At 35.7% G+C, this 25,651-nt stretch overlaps 6 protein-coding genes and 1 pseudogene across 10 annotated transcripts; 3 read left to right on the forward strand and 4 right to left on the reverse strand.

Moving 5' to 3' along the window:
* Positions 1–203: 203 nt before the first annotated feature.
* LOC106427283 (pentatricopeptide repeat-containing protein At4g33990-like) lies at positions 204–4,195 on the reverse strand. 2 transcript variants are annotated; one of them, XM_048746540.1, is made up of 3 exons: positions 3,926–4,195; positions 3,201–3,383; positions 204–3,107 (listed from the first exon to the last, which is right to left on the reverse strand). In XM_048746540.1, the coding sequence occupies exon 3, from the start codon at positions 2,972–2,974 to the stop codon at positions 683–685; it is 2,292 nt and encodes a 763-aa protein (XP_048602497.1). In that variant the 5' UTR covers positions 2,975–3,107; positions 3,201–3,383; positions 3,926–4,195; the 3' UTR covers positions 204–682. The 2 variants fall into 2 exon arrangements, with proteins under 2 accessions (XP_048602497.1, XP_048602496.1); XM_048746539.1 differs by having other exon boundaries at positions 3,191–3,383; positions 3,926–4,194.
* A 2,502-nt stretch (positions 4,196–6,697) lies between these two features.
* Positions 6,698–8,323, forward strand: LOC125581320. Its single transcript, XM_048746547.1, has 3 exons — positions 6,698–7,509; positions 7,620–8,081; positions 8,161–8,323. Exons 1-3 carry the CDS (start codon positions 7,422–7,424, stop codon positions 8,223–8,225), a joined length of 615 nt encoding a protein of 204 aa, XP_048602504.1. The 5' UTR covers positions 6,698–7,421; the 3' UTR covers positions 8,226–8,323.
* A 1,076-nt stretch (positions 8,324–9,399) lies between these two features.
* LOC125581319 (GPI mannosyltransferase 1-like) lies at positions 9,400–11,607 on the reverse strand. Of its 3 annotated transcripts, none has more exons than XM_048746542.1 (5): positions 11,347–11,607; positions 10,982–11,254; positions 10,724–10,906; positions 9,998–10,422; positions 9,400–9,839 (listed from the first exon to the last, which is right to left on the reverse strand). In XM_048746542.1, the coding sequence occupies exons 1-5, from the start codon at positions 11,387–11,389 to the stop codon at positions 9,525–9,527; spliced, it is 1,239 nt and encodes a 412-aa protein (XP_048602499.1). In that variant the 5' UTR covers positions 11,390–11,607; the 3' UTR covers positions 9,400–9,524. The 3 variants fall into 3 exon arrangements, with proteins under 3 accessions (XP_048602499.1, XP_048602500.1, XP_048602498.1); XM_048746543.1 differs by having other exon boundaries at positions 9,400–9,858; XM_048746541.1 differs by having other exon boundaries at positions 9,911–10,422.
* Positions 11,608–12,090: 483 nt separating this feature from the next.
* LOC106420050 (receptor-like protein 54) lies at positions 12,091–14,621 on the reverse strand. 2 transcript variants are annotated; one of them, XM_048746544.1, is made up of 2 exons: positions 14,190–14,621; positions 12,091–12,755 (listed from the first exon to the last, which is right to left on the reverse strand). In XM_048746544.1, the coding sequence occupies exons 1-2, from the start codon at positions 14,534–14,536 to the stop codon at positions 12,299–12,301; spliced, it is 804 nt and encodes a 267-aa protein (XP_048602501.1). In that variant the 5' UTR covers positions 14,537–14,621; the 3' UTR covers positions 12,091–12,298. The 2 variants fall into 2 exon arrangements, with proteins under 2 accessions (XP_048602501.1, XP_048602503.1); XM_048746546.1 differs by having other exon boundaries at positions 12,860–14,619.
* A 3,166-nt stretch (positions 14,622–17,787) lies between these two features.
* Positions 17,788–19,560, reverse strand: LOC106427311 (ferroptosis suppressor protein 1). Its single transcript, XM_013868042.3, has 4 exons — positions 19,214–19,560; positions 18,874–19,130; positions 18,324–18,775; positions 17,788–18,254 (listed from the first exon to the last, which is right to left on the reverse strand). The coding sequence occupies exons 1-4, from the start codon at positions 19,333–19,335 to the stop codon at positions 17,982–17,984; spliced, it is 1,104 nt and encodes a 367-aa protein (XP_013723496.2). The 5' UTR covers positions 19,336–19,560; the 3' UTR covers positions 17,788–17,981.
* A 1,161-nt stretch (positions 19,561–20,721) lies between these two features.
* LOC106427299 (NDR1/HIN1-like protein 12) lies at positions 20,722–25,387 on the forward strand. Its single transcript, XM_013868029.3, has 2 exons — positions 20,722–21,033; positions 21,250–25,387. Exons 1-2 carry the CDS (start codon positions 20,722–20,724, stop codon positions 21,565–21,567), a joined length of 630 nt encoding a protein of 209 aa, XP_013723483.2. The 3' UTR covers positions 21,568–25,387.
* On the forward strand, positions 24,423–25,387 carry LOC106427320 (annotated as a pseudogene).
* Positions 25,388–25,651: the final 264 nt, after the last annotated feature.

Consider the following 25,651-nt stretch of genomic DNA (forward strand, 5'->3'; position numbering starts at 1 on the left):
TATAAGTTCCAAATGTTCAGTTTCTCACTGTATTTACTTCTTCATTTATCTTTAGACCTGACACAGTGTCAGGAACTGTCAATACTCACTTGCGTTGGAAGTGGTTTTATTAATTTCTCTAGGAAGCTTTGTTAATTCTTCACAATCAGCTTTACAGTTTTTGTCCTTAAAAAAAACGCTTTTCTATAGTTGAAAACTTCAAATAGATGTGTATTCCTTGTTTTATTCAAGTGACTGTCTAGTACTAATTATATACAAAACGAATGGTTATCTGTTAAAGATGTACTCTCACATTTGTATAATTGTAGAGAGTAACAAAATTTATGAAATGATCCACATACAAAGAAAGCAAACAACATTTAATTAGTATCACTCAGAGATCTCGCAAAAGAAGAGCAGAGGAGGTTTCATACCATCTAAAGAGAGGAGAGAATCGATGGCGTATATGATTTTGACGAAAACCAAAGGTGTTTGCAGCCAGACACAGCAAACACTAGCCGTCCATTGCTGCCTTGAATTAGACCATGTATCTGAGCTCTACTCCATAGGATGATGCATAACAAGCCTTCCTTCTTCTGGCTTCATATGGAGAAGTTTTGTATTGGATCACTGCAAGCACTAGCTCCAGTAGATCCAAGGCAACCAAAACCAAGTTCAATATTGACTGGAACCGGTTAATCATTCACCAGTAATCACCACAAGAGCAGACTCCATCTTTAAAATGATGAAACCGGTTTGAATCTCTCACAACGATCTCTCTCTCAGTGATCCTCGACATAAACTTAGTAACGCTATGACAATCGCTACACACCCTCAGATTCTTAAAAATCTGAATCCTCGTCTTCGGAGGAGTGGTAACAAGCGCAAAGGCAATAGCCAACCTTTCGCTATGACTCATCAGTATATGCTCTTTCTCATCATCCTCAACATCCTGCAGCACGAACCTATGATCCGGTACATACCCAATCATCTTCACCTTCTCGTGCAACGACCTCAACTCCTTGTAGATCTCCTCGTACATGGGATGCGTTTGGTTCCCCGTGTAAAACACTTCCACTCTGTTGTTCACTTCCATCGAGCTCCACCCCGGTGTCTTCCTCAAACCTTTGCCACGTATCTCATCGACTCCCTCCCATTTTCCAGCGCTAGCGTACATGTTCGAGAGCAAAACGTGATACCCAACATGCTCAGGCTCGACCTCGAACAGATGCTCAGACGCAACCTTCCCTAAGTCCACGTCTCCGTGGACTCTACAAGCACCGAGAAGAGCTCCCCAGATGGATGCATCAGGCTGCACCGGCATTGCTTTGATGAAGTTAAAAGCGGTTTCTAACTGACCGGCTCGGCCAAACAAGTCCACCATACAACCGTAATGTTTCAAGCTCGGCGCTATGTTATAATCTCTTTGCATTAACTCAAACAACCACTGACCCTCGGTTACTAATCCAGAATGGCTACAAGCTGACAACAGAGTCACGAATGTGATATGATCAGGCTTCACTCCTTCGTCAAGCATCTCTCTAAACAGCATCATTGCCTTCTCCCCATGCCCGTGAAGGCCATGACACGCTATTAACGTGTTCCATGGCACCGAGTTGACTCTTGGGATTTGATAGAACAAAGAGAGCGCGTCCTCCAGCCGTCCGCATTTTCCGTACATGTCAGCAAGGCTTGTTCCAATGAAAACATCCGAACAAAGACCGTTCTTCAAGAGACGCCCATGGATTTTCATGCCTTGACGCAACGCCCCAGACTGAGAACAAGCGGGCAAAACACTCACCCAAGTCCCTTGGTTAGGGTTTATCTCTCCGCCTTCTTCCTCCTCCATTTCGTTATACATCTCAATGGCTTCAGTAGCGAAACCGTTTTGCGCATAACCAGATATTATTGTATTCCATGAAATCACATCTTTGTTTGAGAGATAATCAAACACCGCTCTCGCTGAATCCACAAGGCCTAGCTTTGCGTACATGTCAACGACCGTGTTTCCAACGGTCACATCTTCCAAAATCCACCCCTTCCGCAACGTGAAGCCTTGGACTGATCTACCACCTCGAACGTCCCCTAACTGCGCGAGCGTAGAAGCCAAACTAATCAAAGTGAGACAATCTGGTTGGATTCTGTTAAACTGCATCTCCTCAAACAGCCTAAGCGCTCTAAGCGGCTGCTCATTCACCTCATAGGCCTTGATCATAGAGTTCCAAGTAATCAAATCCCTCACAACCATCTCATCAAACACCTTCTGGCAACCCTTGAGGTTACCAGACTCGGCGTACATATCAATAAGCTTGTTGGAAACATACAGCTCAGAGTCAAGCCCGTGTTTAATAGAGTACAAATGAATCAAAACTCCTCTAACGAAATCTCCAGCCTCCGTGCAAGCGGCGAGGAGGCTCACGATAGTAACAGCATCCATGACTTTCAGCTCTTTAGAGAGAGCTAACGCCTCCTCGGCGTTCCCGCTTTGGCAGTACCCTGAGATCATCGCGTTCCAAGAGCCCATGTCTCGCACAGGCATCTCATCGAAGAGTCTCCGCGCGTTCGCCACAGGTCCGTACCTGCAGTACAAATGGACCAACGACGCAGCGACGAAGACGTCCCAGACAAACCCATACTTCAAGGCCGAGCAGTGAATCTTCATCCCATCAAGGAGACTTCTACAAGCTTTCAAGACCGAAGGGAAAGTGCGGTAATCAGGCTGTAGTCCTGAAGTCATCATGAAGAGACTAAAACACTTAATAGCTTCCGAAGAGCTTCCCAAACGGACGTAGCCAGAAACCATCGCGTTCCAAGCGTAAACGTCTTTGTTCTGGATGCTGTCAAAGGCGTGCCTAGCCAACGCGAGGCTCCCGAGATAACAGTAGAGGTTAACGAGTTTAGCGGAGACGCAGACGTTTTGGATGGCTTGGGAGACAATGAGACGCGCGTGAAGGCACTTGGCTGAGTGGAGTTTAGTGCACTGTCTGAATAGCATGTGAACATCATCAGTACCACGATCTTTCCTGTAGTCTTGCAAAGCATTTGCAGGTGCTGAGAATTCTCTGAGAACTAATGCGACAGACTGCAAGTTTCTCGTAAAGCGCCCACCTTTGCAGGTCTGAAACAATCTGAAGACAAGAGAAAAATATCAAAACATAAAGGGAGAATAAATCAAGAAGACAAGATCTAGAAATGTTTTCTAAAACTGTACCTCAACATACATGCAATTAGGGTGTCGAAAACTTGGGAGGATTCACACACCAAAAGGCTTCAGAGTGATATCAATCATATAACATAGATGCCTTGATCATTTTCCCTTAAAACCATCATCTCCGAGGTCTCTCAAAACAATGCCCAGAGATTCAATTGGCCTCAAAAGTCAGCGACTGTAAGTAGACGAGGACCTAGGTTGGTTTGCAACCAGCACATTAAAAATAAATAAAAGATAAGCTAAAAGCATGAAACCTTGTGCTCATAAAATGATAAACAGTTTCTATCTAAGAGAATATGATTTATCAGAGGGTTCCAATTCAATAAGAATCTACAAGATTTGTTGAAGTTTCCTGGGAAAGCAAGTTAATGTAGTATAAAATTTCGAGCCTTTTTACTAATTAAGAGATGGATGTAAACTTATTATGTAGGCTAATCATTCATACAACATTGTTCATATCTTCCACAGAACCAAACAGCGAACTCGCACATAACAACTGTTAATGTTTCTGCTCACAATTTACACAGAACAAACAGCAAATTTAAAAAAAAAACTAACAGAGCACGATAAAGGTCAATCATTTCGTTCTTGTAACAATGCAAAAGCTGAGATCCAATAACAGTATCACAAAGGCATAACTTTTCTCTAAAGCATCATAACAAGCAGAGCAATCAGAACCTAGAGAGAGACATAGAGAAACCAAGAGAGGGATAGAGGAGAGGAGAGAGAAAGTACCTTGTACGGAACACAGAGCTCGGTACCTTGAGCAGGGACGGAAGAGAAGGGCAGAGACAGGGAGCTCAAGCCGCCGGAAGAGAAACGAGCAGAGAGAGGGAACCTGCGGCAAAGGGTAAACAACGTCCTCGTTCTTTTTTTTTTATTCCACACGACGTCGTTTTCCATCCAGGTTTTCTTTTTTAAAGTCAGCGGTTAAAAGTTAAAATTAATTAACATTAGACGTATTTACATTTTTTGATTTTTCTAACGAAGTACGATTGTTTGGGTGGTGCACGATAATCATATGGTTGGTTATATCAGAAACATACGATTTATCACCAAAACCTTACTAATTTCGATTTAAAAGGTATATATCGTGACTGATCACACTTTCGAGAAGTGATGTGCTGTAAGTGTTGTTCAACAACATTTTTAAGAGATGCTAATAAAAACCCCAATACATAACCCTTCCAAATCACATGTTCTTGACATCACATTTCCCTCGAACGATAACAAAACATGATTTTTCTTGTTCTTTTTTTTTACACCTCTCATTTGTCTATAATGTCTACGCTTACGTCAAGACAAACATTAAGTTTATGAGTCCATGATAGATAAATTATCATATTCTCCTTCGGAAATTTGCATTTGCAATTTTTCCCTTGTGTAGTTGAAGATGCCCTTGTAGAAAAGTGATTACAGATTGAGACAGACAGTATTGTATGTGTCAATATGTAGCCACTCTTCCACCGGGAGATCTCCGATATACACACGGGCAAAAATTGCTGGTGGAAATTGTCGGAAAAGGATATGTATAATTTTTCTGTTATGGCCTCCTAAACTTAATGCTTTTCGTGGAGTGGGCCTAGACATGATACACAAATGATAGGTGCAAAAAAAAGACAATGCTATTAACATCCAAAATCCTGCGGCCGATGCAATCTATGAAGGTAATTATGGAAACTATACATTTACTTTTGAAACCGGAGATGAGGGATTAGGCATGTTACAAAAATGTCTTGTTTGATTTAAAAAACAGTCCTGGGAATCTGGGATGCCACAACATAGGTTTTGATACTGTAAACATAAGCTTTATATCAAAACCAGGTGAATGTAGAAAATTGTATGATAGCTTTAAAGATAAGTTGAGTCTTCCTAATGTAGAAAATTGTATGATATCAAAATGTGGTTGCAGCCAGAAACACCAAACTCGCCATCCGTAGCTGTAGAAAGACGTTTAAGCCCTTGAACTCAAGCATGTATCCCCACAACAGCAAATGTGTCTGAGCTCCAATCCACAAGATGATGCGTAACAAGGCTTCCCATTCCAGCTTCATACGGCTCCATGGTAGAAACAAATGTAACAGGCAATAGAACCAGACAAAGTACTGCGCTGCTGTTATCACCTAGAACCAAATGAAATATACGTATGCTAAATTCTTACAAATTTCCATTTTATATACTATACAAATATATTAAATAAAAAAGTTAAACTACTTTTAAAACGGGTGTTCATAAATTATATACAAAACTGAATATATATAAATCATGTATAATATTATAATCTATACTATTAAAAGGGAAGGAGTCCAAAAAAATCTACTTATGAAAGGTTATTGGACCTATTCACCAAACTTAACTATTTTTTTGGTCTCACCTTATATTTCTCTAACTGTACACTAATCAATTACCTTATATTTCTCTAACTATAAAATAACCAATGCTCTTATTTAATACTCAACTTACTATAATACACCAAAGATTTATACATCAATATTATTAATTCAAAATCATTGATATATTTTACCCCTTTTTCTCCTTGAAATATTACTTTTGTGCCACTAAACCTATTAAAAAACATATTATTTTATAATTGATTTAAAATCATACAACCTACGATCATTTTTCTTTAACAAAAGCAGTTACTATAAAAACATTTGAATTTATTGGTAATTAAAATCTGAACAATACCATACATTTAATTCATATTAAATATTTTATGATCCAAATTAACATAAAAACATGATGCAAGTACGGTTAACAGAAAGTTAAAAACATGATACCATTCGACGGTCAAAACATATTAACTTCCAATTACGATTAGAGAAATACTTCACAGTACAACAACAAGCTTAATTATATTTCAAAATTATAGCTTTTTCTTTGAAAACTTTCCTAGGTTATTTTTGTGATGAAAATCCTTTACAACTGGGTTTATTAGGAGAAATGTTTTGTATAAATATTTTCTCAGAAAATTATAGCATTTTTAGAATATTTTTTATGTTTAAATAAAATATATTATTTATTTTTAACATTTATAGGTAACTCAACTATACTCAACTTAATAATAATTTTATTTCTAAAACTCAAAAATTTAATCTTAATATAGTCATTATAAAACCTATAAACTAGAATGTATAACATAAAAAAATATAGTTTATTCAATTTTATATCTTAGTAAAATTTATATGAGAAATTTAATCAAAAATTAAAAAATATTATCATGTTATTTTAGATTTTTACCATGTCATCTGGTATAGATTCACGAGTTAATATGAGTTTTAGATTTTAAAGGATTTTAAATAATAGATTTTTATTAAATTAAAACTAGATTATATATGGTGACTGCGTTTACTGGTTTGACTGTGGATACCACTTATTAGTGTTTTGGTTCCTTTTAGTGGAAACTTAGACTAAATGTTGAGGACTTATTAAGATATTTTTTTTAATATTTGAAATTTTTTTTGAGTAATTTGTTTTTATTGGATAATTCAGCTTATAAATAGTATATTTAAGATATTTGGTTATTTAGAAATTACATATAATTAATATTTGTAGGTATATAATTTGTATTTTAAAAATTCAGGTATCTATTTATCTTGGTTCTAGATATATATGATATATTCGGTTATTTATAAATTTTGGTTCAAGTTTGGTTTCATTTTTTCAATTTGGTACGAGTTGATTATTCGGTTCTGAATAATATGGCCAAACAATATAAACTATCTTATATAAAAATTTATAATAAAAATTATTAAATTCAAAAAATAAATCCGCGCTTTCTAAGCGCGGGTCAAAATCTAGTTTTCATTAAATAAAAGTTTGTCAACAAAATTACTAATATGTCTTCCGACTAAAAAGTGAGCTAATTAAATAATATCAAAATTCAACAAATAACTATTTATTATAAATCAATAATACCATGTATATTTTTCGAAAGCAGAAAAAATCTTGTCAAGTAACTTAATTTTCGACAAAAAAAAAATTCAGAATTAGCACTTAGAAGTAAATCAATAAATATTTTAAAAGAAAATACTTTATCATCCCGAGAGTTATTATTATTATTTTGCTAAAAGATATTATCCCTAATATTTTGCCCAATCATAGTAGGAAAAGGTTATCAAAACCTAATGTAAAACTTATACGGTGAAAAGTGAAAACTTGTCCTATTTATAAAACTAAAAGATCCAAAGATAATTTCCTAAAGATTGGTTGCTATCTCTAGGGATTAACAATGTGGTGTGTGCATATTCAACACGCATTGCTCTTTCTGACTATCTTGCTTCTTTTGGTGGAGGCTTCATTGGGTCGATATATCCCATGTAGGAATGCTAACTGTAATTGTGATTCTTCATTGTATGGTAAAAAAAAAGCTATTTAAGTTTCATGAATTTACATGTTTTTTCTTCTGTCTGCGTATATGTATATATAGTTAAGATTCCAGACGGATATGTGAGGATAAGGTGGGACATCATGAATGAAACTCGTGGTAGCTACTCAGCTAATGTCACAATCACCGACTACTTGACGAATCACGACATTGAAGGGCCATGGGCACTAAGATGGAAATGGAACGAAGACGAAATTCTGTTGAGCACTGTGGGTGTTATTGGTACACAACTTGGGAAGGAATCATCAGTAGGTGACAATAAGTGGCCTTTGAATAGTAATTTGCCACCACGCAGGGAGAAAGTAGTACCAAAGTGTTGCGAGGACGATGTGATTGTCCCGTGGTATGGAGAAGCTAACCTTGAGAAAAGCTCTTCTTCATTCCAAATTACTGTTGGCCGAGTTGGTATAGAATATTATCCGCCAAAATTTGTGTTCACGACACCAAGATCAAAACTCATGTGTTTTCCAATGATGCGATTTACTAATACACGGGGTTACTTGAGTAAGTTAATTGTATTATTGGCATATCCTATGTATAACCTCTAGTTTTATAATCAATACATGCTTCTTTTGTTTTGTAGAGACGTGGACAGCGATGTGCGGTCTCTTCTTAGAGTTCCTCAAGACTGATAACGAAGATCTATGAAGTTGTGGGGGCTGTTTGCATCTTTTTAATGTTTTCGTGCCTTTTTTTTTGCTAACAATGATTTCGTGCTTTAATACTATTTTTATGTGTTCATGAGATTTCATGTGATGCGACTATGATAATAATTTGATATCATACAAGAGTGCGCTAGTATAGTGATAAAGCCAGCAAATGACATAAATATAAACGTCATTCAAAGAACATTCAGAAGCAAGCCAAATAATTTATTATTATCAGTTGGATTATCGGTTAGTCCAAAAAATATTTTATTCTTTAAGAAAGGAAGCATGTATGGGCATGGAACCTATCATAAAAGTGAAACTTACGACCAAGAATTATGATAAGATGACTTGATGTGTTCACATTACATGGTAGTGTGATATTTTAAGACTTAAGTGCATGGCACATTGTTGTTTACTTTCTTTTTTTATAACCAAGTATCCTGGTCCATAGAAATGATCAAAGACTAGAGACCCAAGCGATCAAGGACCTAGTTTTTGCTGCTCACGATGTGGATCACCGTGAACGGTCTTTGGTCTCGGATGCTGGAGTTCTGCATGTGAATTACTCGATGGTCGAGATTCGAACTTAGATAGCAGAATTCACAACCGTGAGTCCTTTACCAATAGAGCTAGAAGTTCCGGTTAAAATTCTTTCTCTGGTTGAGACATTGTCTAGCTTTGTTTTTTTCCTCTCTATCCGAACATTCTTTCTCTGGGTTGAGACATTGTTTACAACAACAATCGTTGTTTCAAGTGCATGTGCACATTGTTGCACAGCTCTTATTTCTCGTGACTTTGTTGCAAGTAGAAGTTGTTTGGTTGAACGTCCCAAAACCAAAAGGATCATAATTCATAAGTGCATGTCATTATAGTTTATATGTATATATATTTTTTCTAACGAAGTATGATTTTTTATGTGGTGATACACGATAACATCATGGTTAGATCAGAAACAAACGATTTATCACGAAAACCTTACTGAGTTCTCTCTGAAAGGCATATATCGTAAACTCTTGAAATTCTAACATATCATTTAACAAATATGATATATTGTAAATTATTAGTAAGGTCACATTTTCAACAACTGTTGTTCAACAACCTCTTAGTAGTGGGGATAGCAACCGGAACGGGCACCTTAGGATTAAGTTTGGGTCCACGCCTTGGAAGACATATCAAACAAAAAGATACACCAACAAAACTTGCAGATCAAGAATCATATACAAAAACCATAGTTCCAAGGTCCTCAATATATGAAACGACCCAACAAACAAAGAAGCAGACAGCTTTTGGAACAGTATCAGTCAAGTTTCTTAACATTCTTTCCATCAGAAGACACATATTGTCCGAAGAGAGGAGAGAATCTATGTCGCTGTATGATCTTGACAAGGACAAATGTGTTTGCAGCCAGAAACACCAAACTCGCCATCCACAGCTGTAGAAAGACGTTAACCCCCTTGAACTCAAGCATGTATCCCCACAACAGCCAATGCGTCTGAGCTCCAATCCACAGAATAATGCATAACAAGCCTTCCCATTTCAGCTTCATACGGCTCCATGGTAGAATCAGAGGTAGCAGGCAATAGAACCACACAAAGTACTGCGCAGTTATCACCTAGAGCCAAATTAAACCACTACATCAAAACCAAAAGGTTTTAGCATTAACATTGACTCTTTAGTGCATACCTTATTGAAAGCAACGAATGCGACGGTTTGGAGAAACATACAGAACACTAGATCCTTAGAGAAGCTGAAGACTAAAGCAAGCTGTACCGTGAACTGAGGCAAAAACGAGATAAGCTTCTCCACAGCTGAAAACTGACGCTCGTAGTGAAGATAAATGTGGTAAAAGTAGATTGAGAAGTTGTGCCTTGGATCCGTGCGAGTGAGGTGATACAAGAGAGCCTCGTGGAGGAACTCATGCCCGTAAAAGTAGAAGGAAACAGCATTGCAAGCTAGGAAAACTCCTCCGGATATCAAACCAAACATGATTCTCTCCCTCGAAAACAAACTTTTTAAGCGGAATGTTTTCTTCTCCGTGCTGCTAGTAAGTGTATTCCAATCCTCAAGAGGAGGCTTTTGACCAGATCTAAATAACTTGGAATCGAGAACCAATATGATCGGTAACGCATAGATAATAGGATACACCCTGAAATGCACAACAAGCCCGTACCAAAATGCAGCTTGTGACAAATTACCTACACAGTAAACACACATTGTTGCAATGTCTTGTTATGATCTATTTAGGCTTCGAATGGTAACACAAGGAACCAAAGAACCGCACCTATGTATCTATAAGACGCCTAGTGATTTTTAGAACATTGGTTAATAGTAACAAAAATCTCTACATATACCTATGTATCTATATAAGTTTTTGTAACTATTAGAACCGCGTGGCAGTTGTTCCGAATGTTACTACTATTCGGAGCCTTAATGTGGAACTCTCAGGGGATAAAAGAGCTGCAAACTTGATATATACATATGTGTGTGAAGTAGTACCTTTCATTAGGGAGAGGATGATCCAAAGTATCATAGCACAAACTATAGGTTCACAGTTGCCTCTGGTTCCAATTGTGAACGTAAACGGATTAAGAAGCCATACCATTACAGAAACAGTACACACCTTCTCAGACACCTTACGTAGTTTCAGAATCTCACGGATAAACAAACCCACCAGCAAATCTAACGGACATAAACAGATTCAGAACGAGACAAATAAAAGGTTGAATCTTTAAGGCTTGAGAGAGAGAAGCATACCAGAAGCAGAGAAAATAAACTTTCCCCAAGAACGATGGAAGATTGAATTGGGGACGAGAAGGAGCGCGAGGAGAGGTGAGTAACGGTAAGTGGTTCTCTTGTAAGGAGATTCACCGGAGGCCATCAAGGAGGCGGCGTCGGAGAAGACGGTGTAGTCGATGTCTGTGTAGCGGACCTCCATGTGGGAGTCTTGCCATTCTCCGTAGATGATCAGGAACACGCGGAGGAGCATGGAGGATACGAGCAGAGAACGGAAATTCATCAGGTTCGTCCCTTAGAAAAGAAAAGATGAATATTTCAATTTAGATGGGTGAACCCATAACATTCAAGATCTTGTTGTGCAGTTACAAAGAGTAGAGACTTACGTTTGAGTGATTCATCAGTCTTGTCTGAACCACCACGGGACATCTCGTTGTTTTCTGAAATCTTCAGATTTTGACTCACAAACAAGTAAGCGTTCACCTTTCACGCGTTTGGATTCGGGTTCTTCGATAGAAAGATGTCAGGAGATTACAGGGATGATTGAAGTCGCCGGTGCGTGGCTCCGTCTGGGGATCGTCGGCGGTTAAACCTATGAGTGGTTCGATTTCGCTTTTTTTTCTGGTTGGTTTCGGTTTAATAAGATTATGAGACTAATCCAAGTGAAGTGTTAGATTATTTGAGAAATCCATCTAATTTTTTGAAACTTTTATAAATTCATACAAGCTAATAAATCATTTAATTTATTTGTAAATCTATATAAGTATTTTTTTTTTCCTCAAATTTGTATTTTAACATATAATTTTTATCACCCTAATAAAACTATTGTGAAATGGAATCTATGAATAAATTTTTACATGCTATTATTCATTTGGATTCTTTTAAATATTATGAAATAATAAATATGTATTGAATAATTGATAAATCAATAACTATTACTCATATAGTTAAATTGATATGTGCAAATAAATAAAATAAATCACTTTTTTTTTTTTACAATGGTAAAATAAATCCCAACAATGGATTTTGTCTACAACTCCAAATTTCTCCATCAGATCCAGGAATAACATTGTGCCTATCACATGCTCATGCAGAGAGTCTTTGAAGAAGAACAGAGTAAACCGCCTCTGTTGTCATGTTTGTCTTAGGAAAATTGAGTACGAATTTTATTCAAATACGGATGAAGCATCAAGACATGAGTAAAATATAACATGAAATGGGAAGAAAGAAAATAAAAACCCACGTACGTTTACTCTCACGGCTAACTTTCATTTCATGAGAATATAACTTAACGATATCACTCAAGACATACAAAACCCTTATTGCTAATACTTCATTTCAAAGGCGAAACAACTTGTAGAACAACACCGGTTTGTATGAATAAAGGACTTGTCCAATGACCAGTCCAAACAAGACTCCAGGGCCATATCCCATTGCCACGGCTTTCCAATTCAACACTTGTTCTCTCTTTGGAGGTTTTAGGTGGTGTTCCTCTGGTGCTGATGGTGTGTGGTATCTGAAGCAACTCTCTTGAAGAGGAAGACCACAAAGATTGAGATTCCCTTCAAAAGATGATTTAGGCTGTCCTCCAAGCTGTGTGGACTGTGGTATTTGGCCCGAGAGTTTGTTATGTGAAACGTTAATGTACTCCAAGAACGAAAGGGATGCCAGCTCATGCGGGATTTTTCCAGAAAGTTGGTTCCCAGATAGGTCTAGTGACTCGAGCCTAGTGAGATTAGCCCAAGAGGATGGAATATGACCGGTGAAATCATTGTAATAGATTCTGGAATCTTTCCTGCAAATTTGTTTTCAGAGAAATCAATGGATGTGTACGCCACAAGGATTTTTTCCAGCTCCATGTTTATTCCTTTGTTTCTCAAATACATGGAAGGATAATACCTATATGAGTAGTCATCTCCTATGTACAGTGGCTCTCTTGCTTCTCGAGGAGTACCGATCATGGATTCATGGGGTGTGCTCCAGGTTACAAAGTAATCATGTGGTAGTCTTCCGGTGAATTTGTTACGTGATATGTCAACCATCCGCAGTTGTGGAAATGATAGAGGATGTTGATGGGAATAGATAGGACCATGGAACATGTTTGACCGGAGGACAACAACTTTTAGTTTCGGTAGATCCTTCAACCAAAACGGAAAGAGGTCAACGATTCTATTGCTCTCCACATTTATAACCTCTAGGTTTGTGCAATTTGTAAGAGACATTGGAAGCTTCCCAGCTATTTGATTGTGGCTAACATCAAGGATTCTTATTAGTGAGCTTCTTGTGTCGAATATGTCGGGCAGTTTCCCAATGAGATTGTTGTTTCGGAGATCCAGATATTCTACGGTTGAATTAATCAAGCACCGGGGAACTGAACCACTGAAATTGTTGTGGGCTAGATCAATGACACCTATGTAGCTTTATTTGATGCAAGCATGAACGCCAATCCTGGTGAAATAATAGGAAGAGATCCTCGAAAATCGTTTGACCTCAGATCTAATGAAATAAGTGACGAATTGAGAACCACTATTGGCGATACTCCATAACCATTTAGGCACTTCTCCTTTCAGCATGTTGTTTGCCATGTACAAAAACATGTAGCTTCTGTAGGTTCTTAATAAATGTGGGGAATTCGTTGATGCTGCAATTCGTCAAGCCTAGTGTGATCAAATTTGTTGATCCGATATCAAGCCTTGATATACTACTTCCAGAAAGATCCAATAACTCTAAAAGACTTGAAGCCCAAGGAGACAAAGTTGATTGGGTCGGTTGTGTTCTGAGAAGTTAGGTGAAGTTCCTTGAGGTTGGTTAATTTTGAGATAGGCTTTAAGATTCGACCACTGAGACGGTTATTGCTAAGATCTAACAATTGAAGCTTAGATGATGAAGAGCAATTCATAATTTCAAGAGAGTCGGTGAGATGGTTATGGCTCAAATCAAGACTTGACAGAAAAGGCATGGTGAGTAGAGAACAATGAATGTTTCCAGAAAAGTGATTATCGAAAAGAGATAAAAAAGAGAGCCTTGATAGATTGAATAGAGGGGAAAAGCTACCGATAAGCTCGTTACCGCAAAGGGTCAAGTGCGTTAGACGGTTTAGGCTACTGAATGAGGATGAGATTTCACCGGCTAAGCCCATATAAGAAAGATCACCTCTAAGTTTGTGAGTTTGCTAAGTTCAGGGAGGAATGAGAACGAGTCAAAGTAGTTGTAAGAGAGATCAAGGTACCTGAGGTGGTGGAATCTGAAAAGGCTACTATTGGCTCTGAGAGTGCCACTGAGACATGCACCAAGTAGGTCAAGTTTCGTCACTACACCAGTGTCGTTATCAAATACAACCCCATCAAATGATTTAACGTCTTTGCTAGTCCAAGATTTCGTCTTTTGTTTTGAATCCGACCACTTTCTGAAGTCGCATTTGAGGATTGGAAACTCGTTCTTAAAAGCCAAAAGGATCTCAATTTGGTCTGGACGAGGAAATGGTTGACAAACAAGAGTCTTGACAAAGAAGCTGGAGACGAAGACACAACAGAGGAAATGAGAGATGGAAGAAACATGGAAACACAGTTTCACCATTTGGAAAAGAAAGACTTGGAACAAAACAAAGATATTGAAGAAGAAACTTGGTATGTATGATTTGGTTTGGCAGCCAAAACAATTTTTAATAATATATATACAAAGTATAACGATGGTAAGAGTTATAGTCACGTTGCTTGACTCTTCAATTGTGGAAGTTTCCTTTCGTGTGGCTCACAAATCACTCTATATTCCAAAGATCGATATTTAGCTAATAGAGACAAAACATGAAGATGTAATTTGATTCGACCAACGGTGATGTTTACTAAGGAAGTAAACAACGGACCAATTATACGTTTTGGAATCCTGCTTGATTAGGTCTTGTGAGTTGTGCAGCTTGACTTTGAAATTTACAAGTCTTCCTTTTATATCGACCACATGTCTACTCCACACGGACCCACCCGGAGTAGAACATCATCATTGTTGAGAGATCCACAAAAACTCTCATCTTATTTATTTAAGTATTTAAAAAATAAATTAAAATTTGGACCAATAGAAAGCAGACAACAACTAAATGGGTTTCTTACTCTCACGAAAGTCTCCCCATGAAGAGCTGTTCTTCACCTTTTCTTCTTCTTTTCTATTTATTTCATTTTTATAATAGTTGAGCCGTGTCTTGTGTCTTGTCTCTCATATCATTTAATTAGACGTGATTACGTCCATTGAATATCTCTCTTAAACTGATTTACGATGGTGAATGCTCTATGTGCGAACAAGCGTGAATTAACTCGAAAAAAACAAAACAGAGCAAAAACATATTGAGACAAATACATGTTTAAGATTTCTTATTATCACGTAAATGAATAAATTTATAAACTTTTAGACCCGTATTTATAGAAGCCTCGAAACCTCATTTTCTTTTTCCTATAGAAATATATAGTTATTTAGAAAAAATAAATTTTCCTAAACCGATAAGGCATACTGTACAAATGTTGGGCTTTTACTGGTGCACAGAGATTTAAGACACTTCAAGATACAACAAACTCCACCTTAACGAAAAATTTCTACCAAACTCTTTATCCCGTCTATCTTTTCACGGGGACCTCCTTTACTTATTATCATTGGACAACATGGAGTAAATCCAAACAATGCTTGAATTTCTCCGTTGCGACAGGCTTGGTCAACATGTCAACTGCAATTTCCGACGTGTGCACATTCTCCAACAAGACTTCTTCAGAAGCTGCTAACTCCCTTATTTTGTGAAACCTTATTCGAATGTGTTTCGTCCTTGCATGATACACTTGATTCTTAGCCAAACACAATGCTGAGATTTTACTGGTACATTAAGATTTAAGACACCTCAAAATGCAATATTCTCACAACCAGGACGCTTGTGTAAGCTACCATGGTCGTCGGACCACGAAACAAATCAATTCATAAACAGGCACAACCAAAGATATATGCTCCTCTGCATCAGCCCTTTAACCGATAACAACTTAGGTTGTCCTCATAGGTTACCCTTTACAATAGTATCCGGAGCGACTAAGTGATATTTTGTTCTACGGTAAAAAATAATTTGATATGAATAATTAGAATATAGCAGAATAAGAAAAAGTGAGAGGAGCAGGTCGAATCTTACAGCACCACCTGAATATGTTACAAGATAATCTTTTTTTCGTCTACAAATTATTTTATTCAATATTATCTATCAAAGATAATAGCATAACAGTTGATATAATATATCGCGTCGAGAAAACCAAAACAAGCTTTTGAAAAACAATCTAACCCACAGAAAATATGATATGTCAAATACGATTACAAGAAAAAACAATGATGAAGTCCGCACGAAAATTGGTTGGATAATAACAATACATTGATATCAGGATGATCTTGTTTCGCGTTTTTAACAATCGAAATGCTTTTCCGCATCACAATGGGCTGCAGTTGCCTACACAATAAAAGTTTTCCAGATAAAGATAGATTTTTTTCTTTGATTAAAGTTGTTTCAGAAGAGATCTCTTTTGAAAAGTTTACTCTAGAGACTGTCGAACAATCTGCGATAACCATAACAACAAAAAACAGAGATATATCTCCTATTACAATTGCCGGCGAAAAATAAAAATTTATCCGGAAACTTAGGGAAAATATCCAGAATAAAACCATAATACTAGAGAACAAAGAAGAAAATACTATTACAGAAAATCCATTTTCCCTGGTGGCTATATGTTACAAGATCTTAACACATAATTTTTAAAAAACTTATTACATTTTGTAGAAAAATTGAATCTATAAATGTATGTGTGAAAATACTGAATTGCAATTACAAATTAAATATCACTAATTTGCTTGGATTTTAAAATCCATGAACCAATAATCCATGGGTTTGGTGAATAGTTAATTTCAGTTCAAAATTATAATAGTTTCATATGGATATTATTCCCGGTTTAGTTTTTCTAAGGAAAGAAAATTTGAAATCGCCAGTACAAGAAAACCGGAGCTTAGACATGTCAATTAGAGTAAAAGTTTGCACTTCGCCGCCCGAACCCGCTTAACCCTATAAATAGTCAGGCTTAGATTAAATTATAGAAGTCCAAAAAAATTGGGCATTTTGGACTTAGTCTATTTGGGCTTTAATTGTTTTGAGATTAAGCTCGTTTGGACAAGGATCGGTCTGAAAACCCGAAACTTATATTTTAATTTATTTAATTATTTAACAAAGGTGCTAATGTCTTAGACAAATATAGAACTAGTGCTAATATCTTAGACAAATATAGAATTCCAATAACTATAGTGACATCAAAATCTCATTTTATCATTGTTGCTCATGTATTAAACAAATAGAACTTATTTCCTACCAAGACATGTTAAAGTACTGATTGGACACGTTCTTAGTAAGAAGGATCTATGTTTTGCAATCTATATATTTTTTAAAAAAATATTTATATTGATATATGTATATATATGTCAAAATTAAATATTTTTATATTTTATATGTAACTTTCGATGACGACAAACATGTGGAAGTTAATGAAGAACATCTTGATCCTATAGTTTCTATTGCTTAGAGTTGAAAAGATTTTGTTTTATTATATTCGCTATTACTGTTTATTTGGTTTATTAGGTAAGATATTTATTTTCGTTTTGGATTTTATAGACATATATGGATCATTATTTAAATTTAGAATTAAATTAATTTTGGTTTTAAATTTAACGAATTTAATTTTAATTTATCTTTTAAAAATTTTCAAAAATACCAAAAACTCTATAGCCTTTTAGGACTGGACCCAGACCAGCCCGATTGACACCACTAATGGAGCTCAAAATAAATTCATTATTATACAGTACCTCAAGATACACACAAATAACATAAGCAAACCAACACTCACTCCACACTAAGACAATGAGATCAACACACAGACATAAACAAACACAACCATGATTACATATGTGCACAAAAGCATCTCTATCTCTCTCAAGATGAAACCTCTGAGACACACTAGAGAACTCAACCTTGTAAAAGTTTAGGACTTAGCCCTCTTGCCTTCCTCGTTTTCCCTACAAATAAATCCTTGGACTTGATCAAACCAGGGAGGCAACCAACCACTGTCACAAACGGAAACTGAGCCACCGAGTCTTTCCTTCCTAAAGACACAATAGCAATCTCTGATCCTGGCTTGTACGTCGACAACCTCTTCTTTTTCCCGCCAGACATCATCACTTTAATGTTCTTCACAGCCACATTAGCATGACTCTCCGCTATATATCCTTGCTTCATCTCCTATCATTACAAAAGTCATAATAATCAAAACAAGATACTAACTATGTCTTCATGATATGATGCACTTACCGGAATATTAGTGATATCTCCAATGGCGAATACATTCTTTCGATCCTTAACCCGCAAATGCTCATCGACCATGACCCTTCCTTTACCATCCAAGCTATCTTTCAAAACAGTTCCACTCAGCCACTGAGAAGCCAGAGGCTTCCCGACACAGAGGAAATGACAATCTGCGTGTATAGTTTCTCCTCCTGAAGTACGATATGTTTTGTTTCCGTCTGAAGCTGAACTCAAATCCACGGACTGGTTCAGTATCACTTCCACTTTCTTTGATTCTAACCAGTCAAACGCTTTGTCAGCAGCCTTTTCTCCGACAAACTCGAGTAACCTCGGTCCTTTGTGCACCAACGTCACTTTCTTCTCCGGAAAGTCAACTGCTATCTCTGCAGCTAGCTCCACGCCTGACGGTCCTCCACCGACAATCAGAACTGATTGAGAAGATACGATCTTCTCATATTCTGCAACCAAAAACAAGACTAGCTGTAAAAACCTGATAAAAACAAAACCTAGCTTGTGTCTTACGTTTCTTAGAAGCATTAGGGTTTTGGATCATTACCTGCTTGGTATTGTGAGAGCTTCTCTTGTCTGGTTTTGGGAAACAAGTCGTTGTGACCTGTAGCGATCACTAAGTAATCATATCCAATCACAGCTCCGTCTTTAGTCATTACGTCACTCTCCGTGATGTTGATCGCCGGAGAAGTAACGACACGGCCTTTCTTGAAGTAGTTCTTGTGGTTGATAACTGTTCTTTCAGCAAAGGAAGGCTCCACCATGGATCTCAAGCTCGCCCATGGGATCTCAAAGTACTCCTTCCTGATTCGATCATGTTTTTTCAACAATATTATGAGCGAGTGATGATGATCTAATATTAAGATAGTGCAAAAAAAAAAGCTTACGGGTCTATGAGGGTGACGTCAGCATCGGCCTGAAGCAGTTTTGCGGCGAGGGAGCCGGCGACTCCGCCGCCGATCACCACCACCCTCTTTCCTTGTTTAGAGGTAGATACTATCCCTGCCATTTTAGCGGTTCAGGCTCCAATTAAAATCTAAACAATGAAGGTTTTGTATTTTCGGATGATCTTCTTCTTTCTTGTTCTTGGAAATGGAATTAAAGATTCAGTATATATATATATACAAAGAGAGTAGAAAGATTGTCAGAGAGGAAAAGGGATTTGTGATTGACGTGTTTAGTGACATTCAGATACGGATACCTCTGAAGAATCTCACTTTGGAGCTTCCTTTGTGCTTACATCATCGAATACTTCAGTGGCGGCGGACGAACGCCTTTTCAATTTTCCTTCCTGATGGAAACTTTGGGCCTTTCAGTTTAAAGTATGGCCTGGAAACATAGCTATTCATTCATATATGGGCCGATAACTAAGCTAAAGGACTTTCAATAAATTATCTGATACCTAATAGGACAATTCTCCTCAATAAATTTTGTTCACAAAAACAGAACACGAAAAGAAAAATGACCAAAATATTTTATTTAATAGGTATAAGAATCTTAATACCCTAGATATATAAAAAAATAAAAAATTATAGTGTTAGATTATATGTTTTCAAATTCGAATTTTTTTATTTTTTTCGCAAAATTTTTTTTTTTTTCAAATTTTCTTTTTGTAATTCGAAAATACTTTTTGAAACTATTTTTAAATTTTTTAATATTTATTTTTTATTTTATAAAATTTTAAACCTCAATTCCAAATCTCTACTCCTTAACTCTAAACCCTAAAGTTTGGATTAGTTAACCCTAAGGGTAAATGTATATTTACCTATTTAATGAAACATTTGGGTCATTTTGATCCTTAGAATCTATATTTGTGATAAAAAAAAATTTAGTGTTATCCTAGGGTATTTTACTACCTAATATCCCCAACTTAATCCTAGAAATACATGTAATCTTTTTTTTTTATTTATAAAATACATGTAATCACCTGTTGATAGTGAATCAATCAACATTCACATTTTACGCCATCAATAAGTTAATAGGTATCTAAATCTTCCATAAATCTTCAAAAATATTCTACAGATCGTTTATTGAGATAAATAATTAAGAAAAAAATGTGATAGTAAATTTTATATCAAAGTATTTTAAATAAACATAAAAAGTAATAAACCTTAAAAATCTCCTTTTTATGGCTGCAATTCAAAAGAGGAATTATAGATATTGTTATGCGATCTAATGAATGTAAATAGGACAATTCGATCATTTAGTTATAAATATTGCCAACCAGAACAATTTAATTATGTCAAAACATATATCTCATATGGTACATCAGATCATCTGTTTCTTAATTTGTTAATATTTACATCAGAACCGAATTCAAACGAAAACACACATTGCTCCCATTTCACATAATAATAAATATCTCTCATTTCACTGAACGCACCCAAACGCTACAATGGCGGAGAAGGAGAAAAAGTGCGAGATCGACTACAGCAAATATGTGGACGCGGCGACAAGACGCATAGTATACGGATGTATAGGCCTGGTCGTTACGGTTGCGGTTGTAGTTTTCTTGGTATGGGCCATACTTCACCCACACAAAATGGATTTTGTCCTACAAGACGTTACCATTTACGAGTTCAACATCTCACAGCCAAATCTGCTAACTTCAAATCTCCAAGTCACAGTCTCTTCTCACAACCCGAACGACAAGATCGGAATATTGTACGACCGCCTAGACATCTATGCCTCGTACCGCAACCAGCAGGTATCGTTTTGCGTTTTAATGCAATTGTTTGTGTGAATGTGTTTATCCATTGACCTATTGGTTTGTGCAATGTGTATGGACCAGTAATATTTTAACGTTTATACCGCAAAACATTACACATCTTAATGTATTGTCTAAACAATATTTAAGAATCATTTTCTTAACAAATGTTTTGATAATTTTATTCACCTTTTACTTGTCCTATTGATTAATTAGGTGACTTTGGCGCATCTAATGCCGGAAACGTATCAAGGACATCTGGAGGTAACGGTGTGGTCGCCGGTTCTGACTGGTACTGCCGTGTCAGTGGAACCTTACCTGACTCCAGCACTGAACGAAGACATAAACGCCGGGATGGTGCTTTTAAACATCAAGATCGACGGTTGCGTTAAGTTTAAAGTGGGCACATGGGTATCTGGATGTTATCGGCTCCTTGTCAATTGTCCTGCGTCAATTCCCTTCTCCGGTCAGTTCGCAGGCACCGGTCCGGCGATCAAGGACCAGCTTGCTCAGCAATGTGCTGTTGACGTATGAAATAAAAAAACTTCATTGTTTTGATAACGGTTGTTGTTAATTACATTTTAAGCTTGAAATATTTTTCTTGTATACTTGAATGTGGGCTTCCGGTCATTAGTTTCAAAGTTGTTTTATTTTATTTTTAGCTTTATAGATGATTTATTTCAATTTATATTATAAATTTGCAAAAAATATTAGTTTATTTTATTTTTTATGAGACGAGCAAACTATATCACATATTATATAATTACTGTTAGATTGCATATTTTACTGTTTTATATAAAACTAGTGTTCTTTCCCTAAAAAATTCCTTAAATTTTATATCAGATGTATGTAGCGTACTTAGTGCTACTTACGGGTAAAGAATTCCTTAAAACATAAGATATAGTGAGATCAATGCTTTTGGGGGAAATGCAACTTAAAGCTAGTTTGTAATAAGAAATTGAGTCATAATTATGAAAAAACAAAGATAGAACTGTAAAGTTTGCAGAATCTATTACTTTCTCTATTGGACGAGATTTCTTTTTGCTGCGTAGTGCCTACAAAAAAGTTGGACATAACTGAATTTCTAATATTTCCTCATTTGCAAATGGTGTTCTTATTTTCATGTCTTTCTCTTTTGAAGAAATAAGCTTTGTAAAGCCCTTTTAAAAAGAATTGAAAAAAACTTTAAAAGAACAGTGTATTTAAGTGACATATTCTATCTGAATTACGCTAAAAGAATCAACCGATAAAGATTTGTGCAGAATAAAAAAATGAACACGAATATAGTAGTCACAACCCTCTATTGATTTTTGTTGATGCTAAGAAAATCTGGGGGAAAAAAATTGATGAAGAATATGAAACATGGAAAAGAAGGAAGAGAAAAGATTGTTCAACAAAAAAAAGGGGAAGAGAAAAGCAAGAATAAAAAAGATGAAGAGGATAATTGGTAAGTGTTGTAGCTTTATATTTTTTGCTGTAGAATTTAATCTGTAGATTTATTTGCTGTAACTTTCCTGGCTGTAGATTTCTAAAGCACTCATTGTTTACTCTGGAAATAAAGCTCTCTACAGCCATATTTTGATTTTGCAGAGTTTTTTTTGTTATGAGTTTTTTAAGGAAAGCAAAGCTCGATTGGTTGACATATATAGCTGTAGACTAAATTTTGGCTGTCCAGAGCATCTACAGCCCCAACCAATCATCCCCGAAGCTGTTAGATTTTGTGTCATGATATGGGAGTTACGTGAAAGTGATCGTGGGGATTTGAGAAATTTTAGGAATCTAAAAACTAAAAAATCTAAGAAATAAAAAGTAAGTTCTTTTTTGTTAAAACCATTTCTGTCACAATTCTTTAATTTTCCTATTGGCTCCGATTTTTACCAATGTCATCCGTTCTAGTTTGATTCGTCATGTGTGTAAGTTAGATAAAAATATGTAAAAAAAACTGTTTACAGTTGTTGTGAAAGTTAATTTTGAACGTGGGATAAGATCATTTGAGAAAATATAGGAGAATTTGGAACTGCAAAAAAGAATGGACTGACTTGAATGTTTTTTATTTCATTGCTTTTTAATAAATTCAAAATATTATATTTTCTTTCTCCATAATTAATAACAAAAATCTCTTTTTTTTAGTTTATCTTTAACTTGTTGTGACCCAAAATCAACATTTATTTTACATAAAAATAAATTTGAATAGTTAGAAGAAAATAAATTATGGTAAAATAATATATTTTATATCTATTACTAAAACTAAATATAGTAAAAGAAATATTGTATACTTTAGATATTATTTTAATTAACAAATTCACCTCAAGCATATCTAAACATTCTTGTATATGTTAAGCCCATGATATTTACTATATAAAAATATTGTCCAAAACATTATGGGGCTTTCACAAATTCTATATTAAATAATTTGTCAACCATACGTATAGTATATGTTAAGCCCATGATATTTTCTATACAATGTTTTCAACGCTAATTGTTGTTTAAAGAAAAAAATATTGGTCGTTGTCTTCTTTGAATAAATAGTTAAAAGATTTTGCTTCTGACCTATCAATTAAAACATGACCAGCAGGTGACGTGGGTTTATTGCATCCCTTCCCTTCCTTTCTTCTTCAATAGCCGTAGACTTTAATTTTCAACATGTTTTCGCTTCACTGTAAGCTGAGAATTGTCCTATACGTTGAAGTTTCTTCTTCATCAATCTGCCTCAATCTTCGATAATCATATATCTTCATCTCATTTTTCTTTGTTTCCAATCTGAAACATAGAAGAAATGAAAAGGTGTTCCCAGCTTCTTGAACAAAAAAAAAGAATTCAAACTGTACAATGGAACATAATTAATTGCTGAGACTTAAAAACTTTATCACGTACTCGTTTGCTGAATTTTTTAGCCACCATAAGATTGAAGGCTAGTCTTCTTGAAGAGAAAAAAGAAAGAAGATGGAACATTGTTGATATCGAAATAAAACTTATGAGAGATGAAAGCTGCGGTTAGCTTCATGGAAGAAATTAAACTGTTTCAAACCATTATATAAACAAAATTTGTTGCAGAAATGTAAGATGAGGAGGTGGGATTGTGGCTGTAACAGTTGAAGCAGTTAAAACAATTTGTGTTTTCTTTCTTTTCGTTCAGTTATTTTTATTTTAATTATTTTGTTAAAATTTCCACATGTCGGTTTTTTATTTGTTAGGCGACTTGCGCTTTAATATATAAAAGATTCGATAAAACGAGTTTGTAGTTTTTTTATAAGTAAACGAGTTTGTAGTTAGTTATATACCACAATCAAATATTATTATTACTGTTTTATAATACATTAACAGCAAAACCTATGTTTGAACTTGTGTAGAGACTTTTGGTATAAACATATTACAGTATTACTGTTTGCTTAAGATTAAATTTGATTATATTTTGTCTTGAATGATTTCATTTTGGTATGAATCGTTTTTATAAGAAAGTTAAGGGAAACACCAGAACACGAGGGTGAGTTATAACTTAGTTCCAAATGATTGCATGACGTACACAATAACTTTAACTTCATCGAATCATATCGAATATTTTTCTTACAGAAAAGAGAAAAAATCCATCAAAATTGTGCATCTTGCAAGCAAGGAGCAATGCTGAATCTTCAAGTTAAGTTAAAAACAAAAAGAAGTTCCTCTTTTAACAAACCTTTTCCACACCAACACCCTCTTCACTCAATAATCTAATCTTATTTTCCCTTCCTATCTTTAAACAAAAATGCCTTTGAAGAAGAAGATGAAGTATACACTCAAAATTATATTCATGCCCTGTGGTTGCGGCTCCACCGTCCCTCCTTCATCTCACAGCCACTACACCCCTGGACTACCGGTTTCTCCCACAGTGTTACGCAGCCCATGTCCTAAGATTGATGAGAGCGTCGCAATGGCTAAGGAATCATTGAATCCATTCGAAGATTACAAGAAGTCTATGAATCAGATGATCAAGGAGAGAGATATTAAATCAGATGATGATCTTAAGGAGCTTCTTAGGTGTTTCTTGGACATAAACCCTCCTCCTCAACACAATCTCATCGTCCGGGCTTTTGTGGACGTCTGTTCACTTCTTCAGCCACCACACGGCCGCCGTGGAAACTCACTTGGCAGATTGCTTCGTCTTTATGTTAATCCTGTTGATGATAATGATGATAACTCACACCATACCTCTTCATTTAAGATGAGAAACGGATCCCCATGAATGTGTGTTACAATATTGTGAATAATTTGATTTTATTTTAGTTCTCTTTACTATATACAGTATGTTTTATGATTCCATCATGCAAGATTATATGTGAACCATTTAAGAATATATAAAAATCAAAGATGTGAATTATGGTTTCCAGTTTAATTTAGACGCGGATGAGTGAATTACCATTTACACTTTTCCTTGTGATTTCAAAGTTATACCTTAAAGGATGTGTTAAGATTCGGGTTTATTTTCTTACATAATATAATTTGAATTGAAATAATATCAAACTAACTTAGGAAAACACCCTTGAAAACAACTTAGGAAAACAACCTTGAAAGTTTCATTTGGTTTGTTAAAATGCAGTTAATTTATGAATAATTAATATAAAACTATATATACAAAAATATA

This window comes from Brassica napus, chromosome C2 (assembly GCF_020379485.1).
Source record: "Brassica napus cultivar Da-Ae chromosome C2, Da-Ae, whole genome shotgun sequence".
NCBI lineage: Eukaryota > Viridiplantae > Streptophyta > Magnoliopsida > Brassicales > Brassicaceae > Brassica > Brassica napus.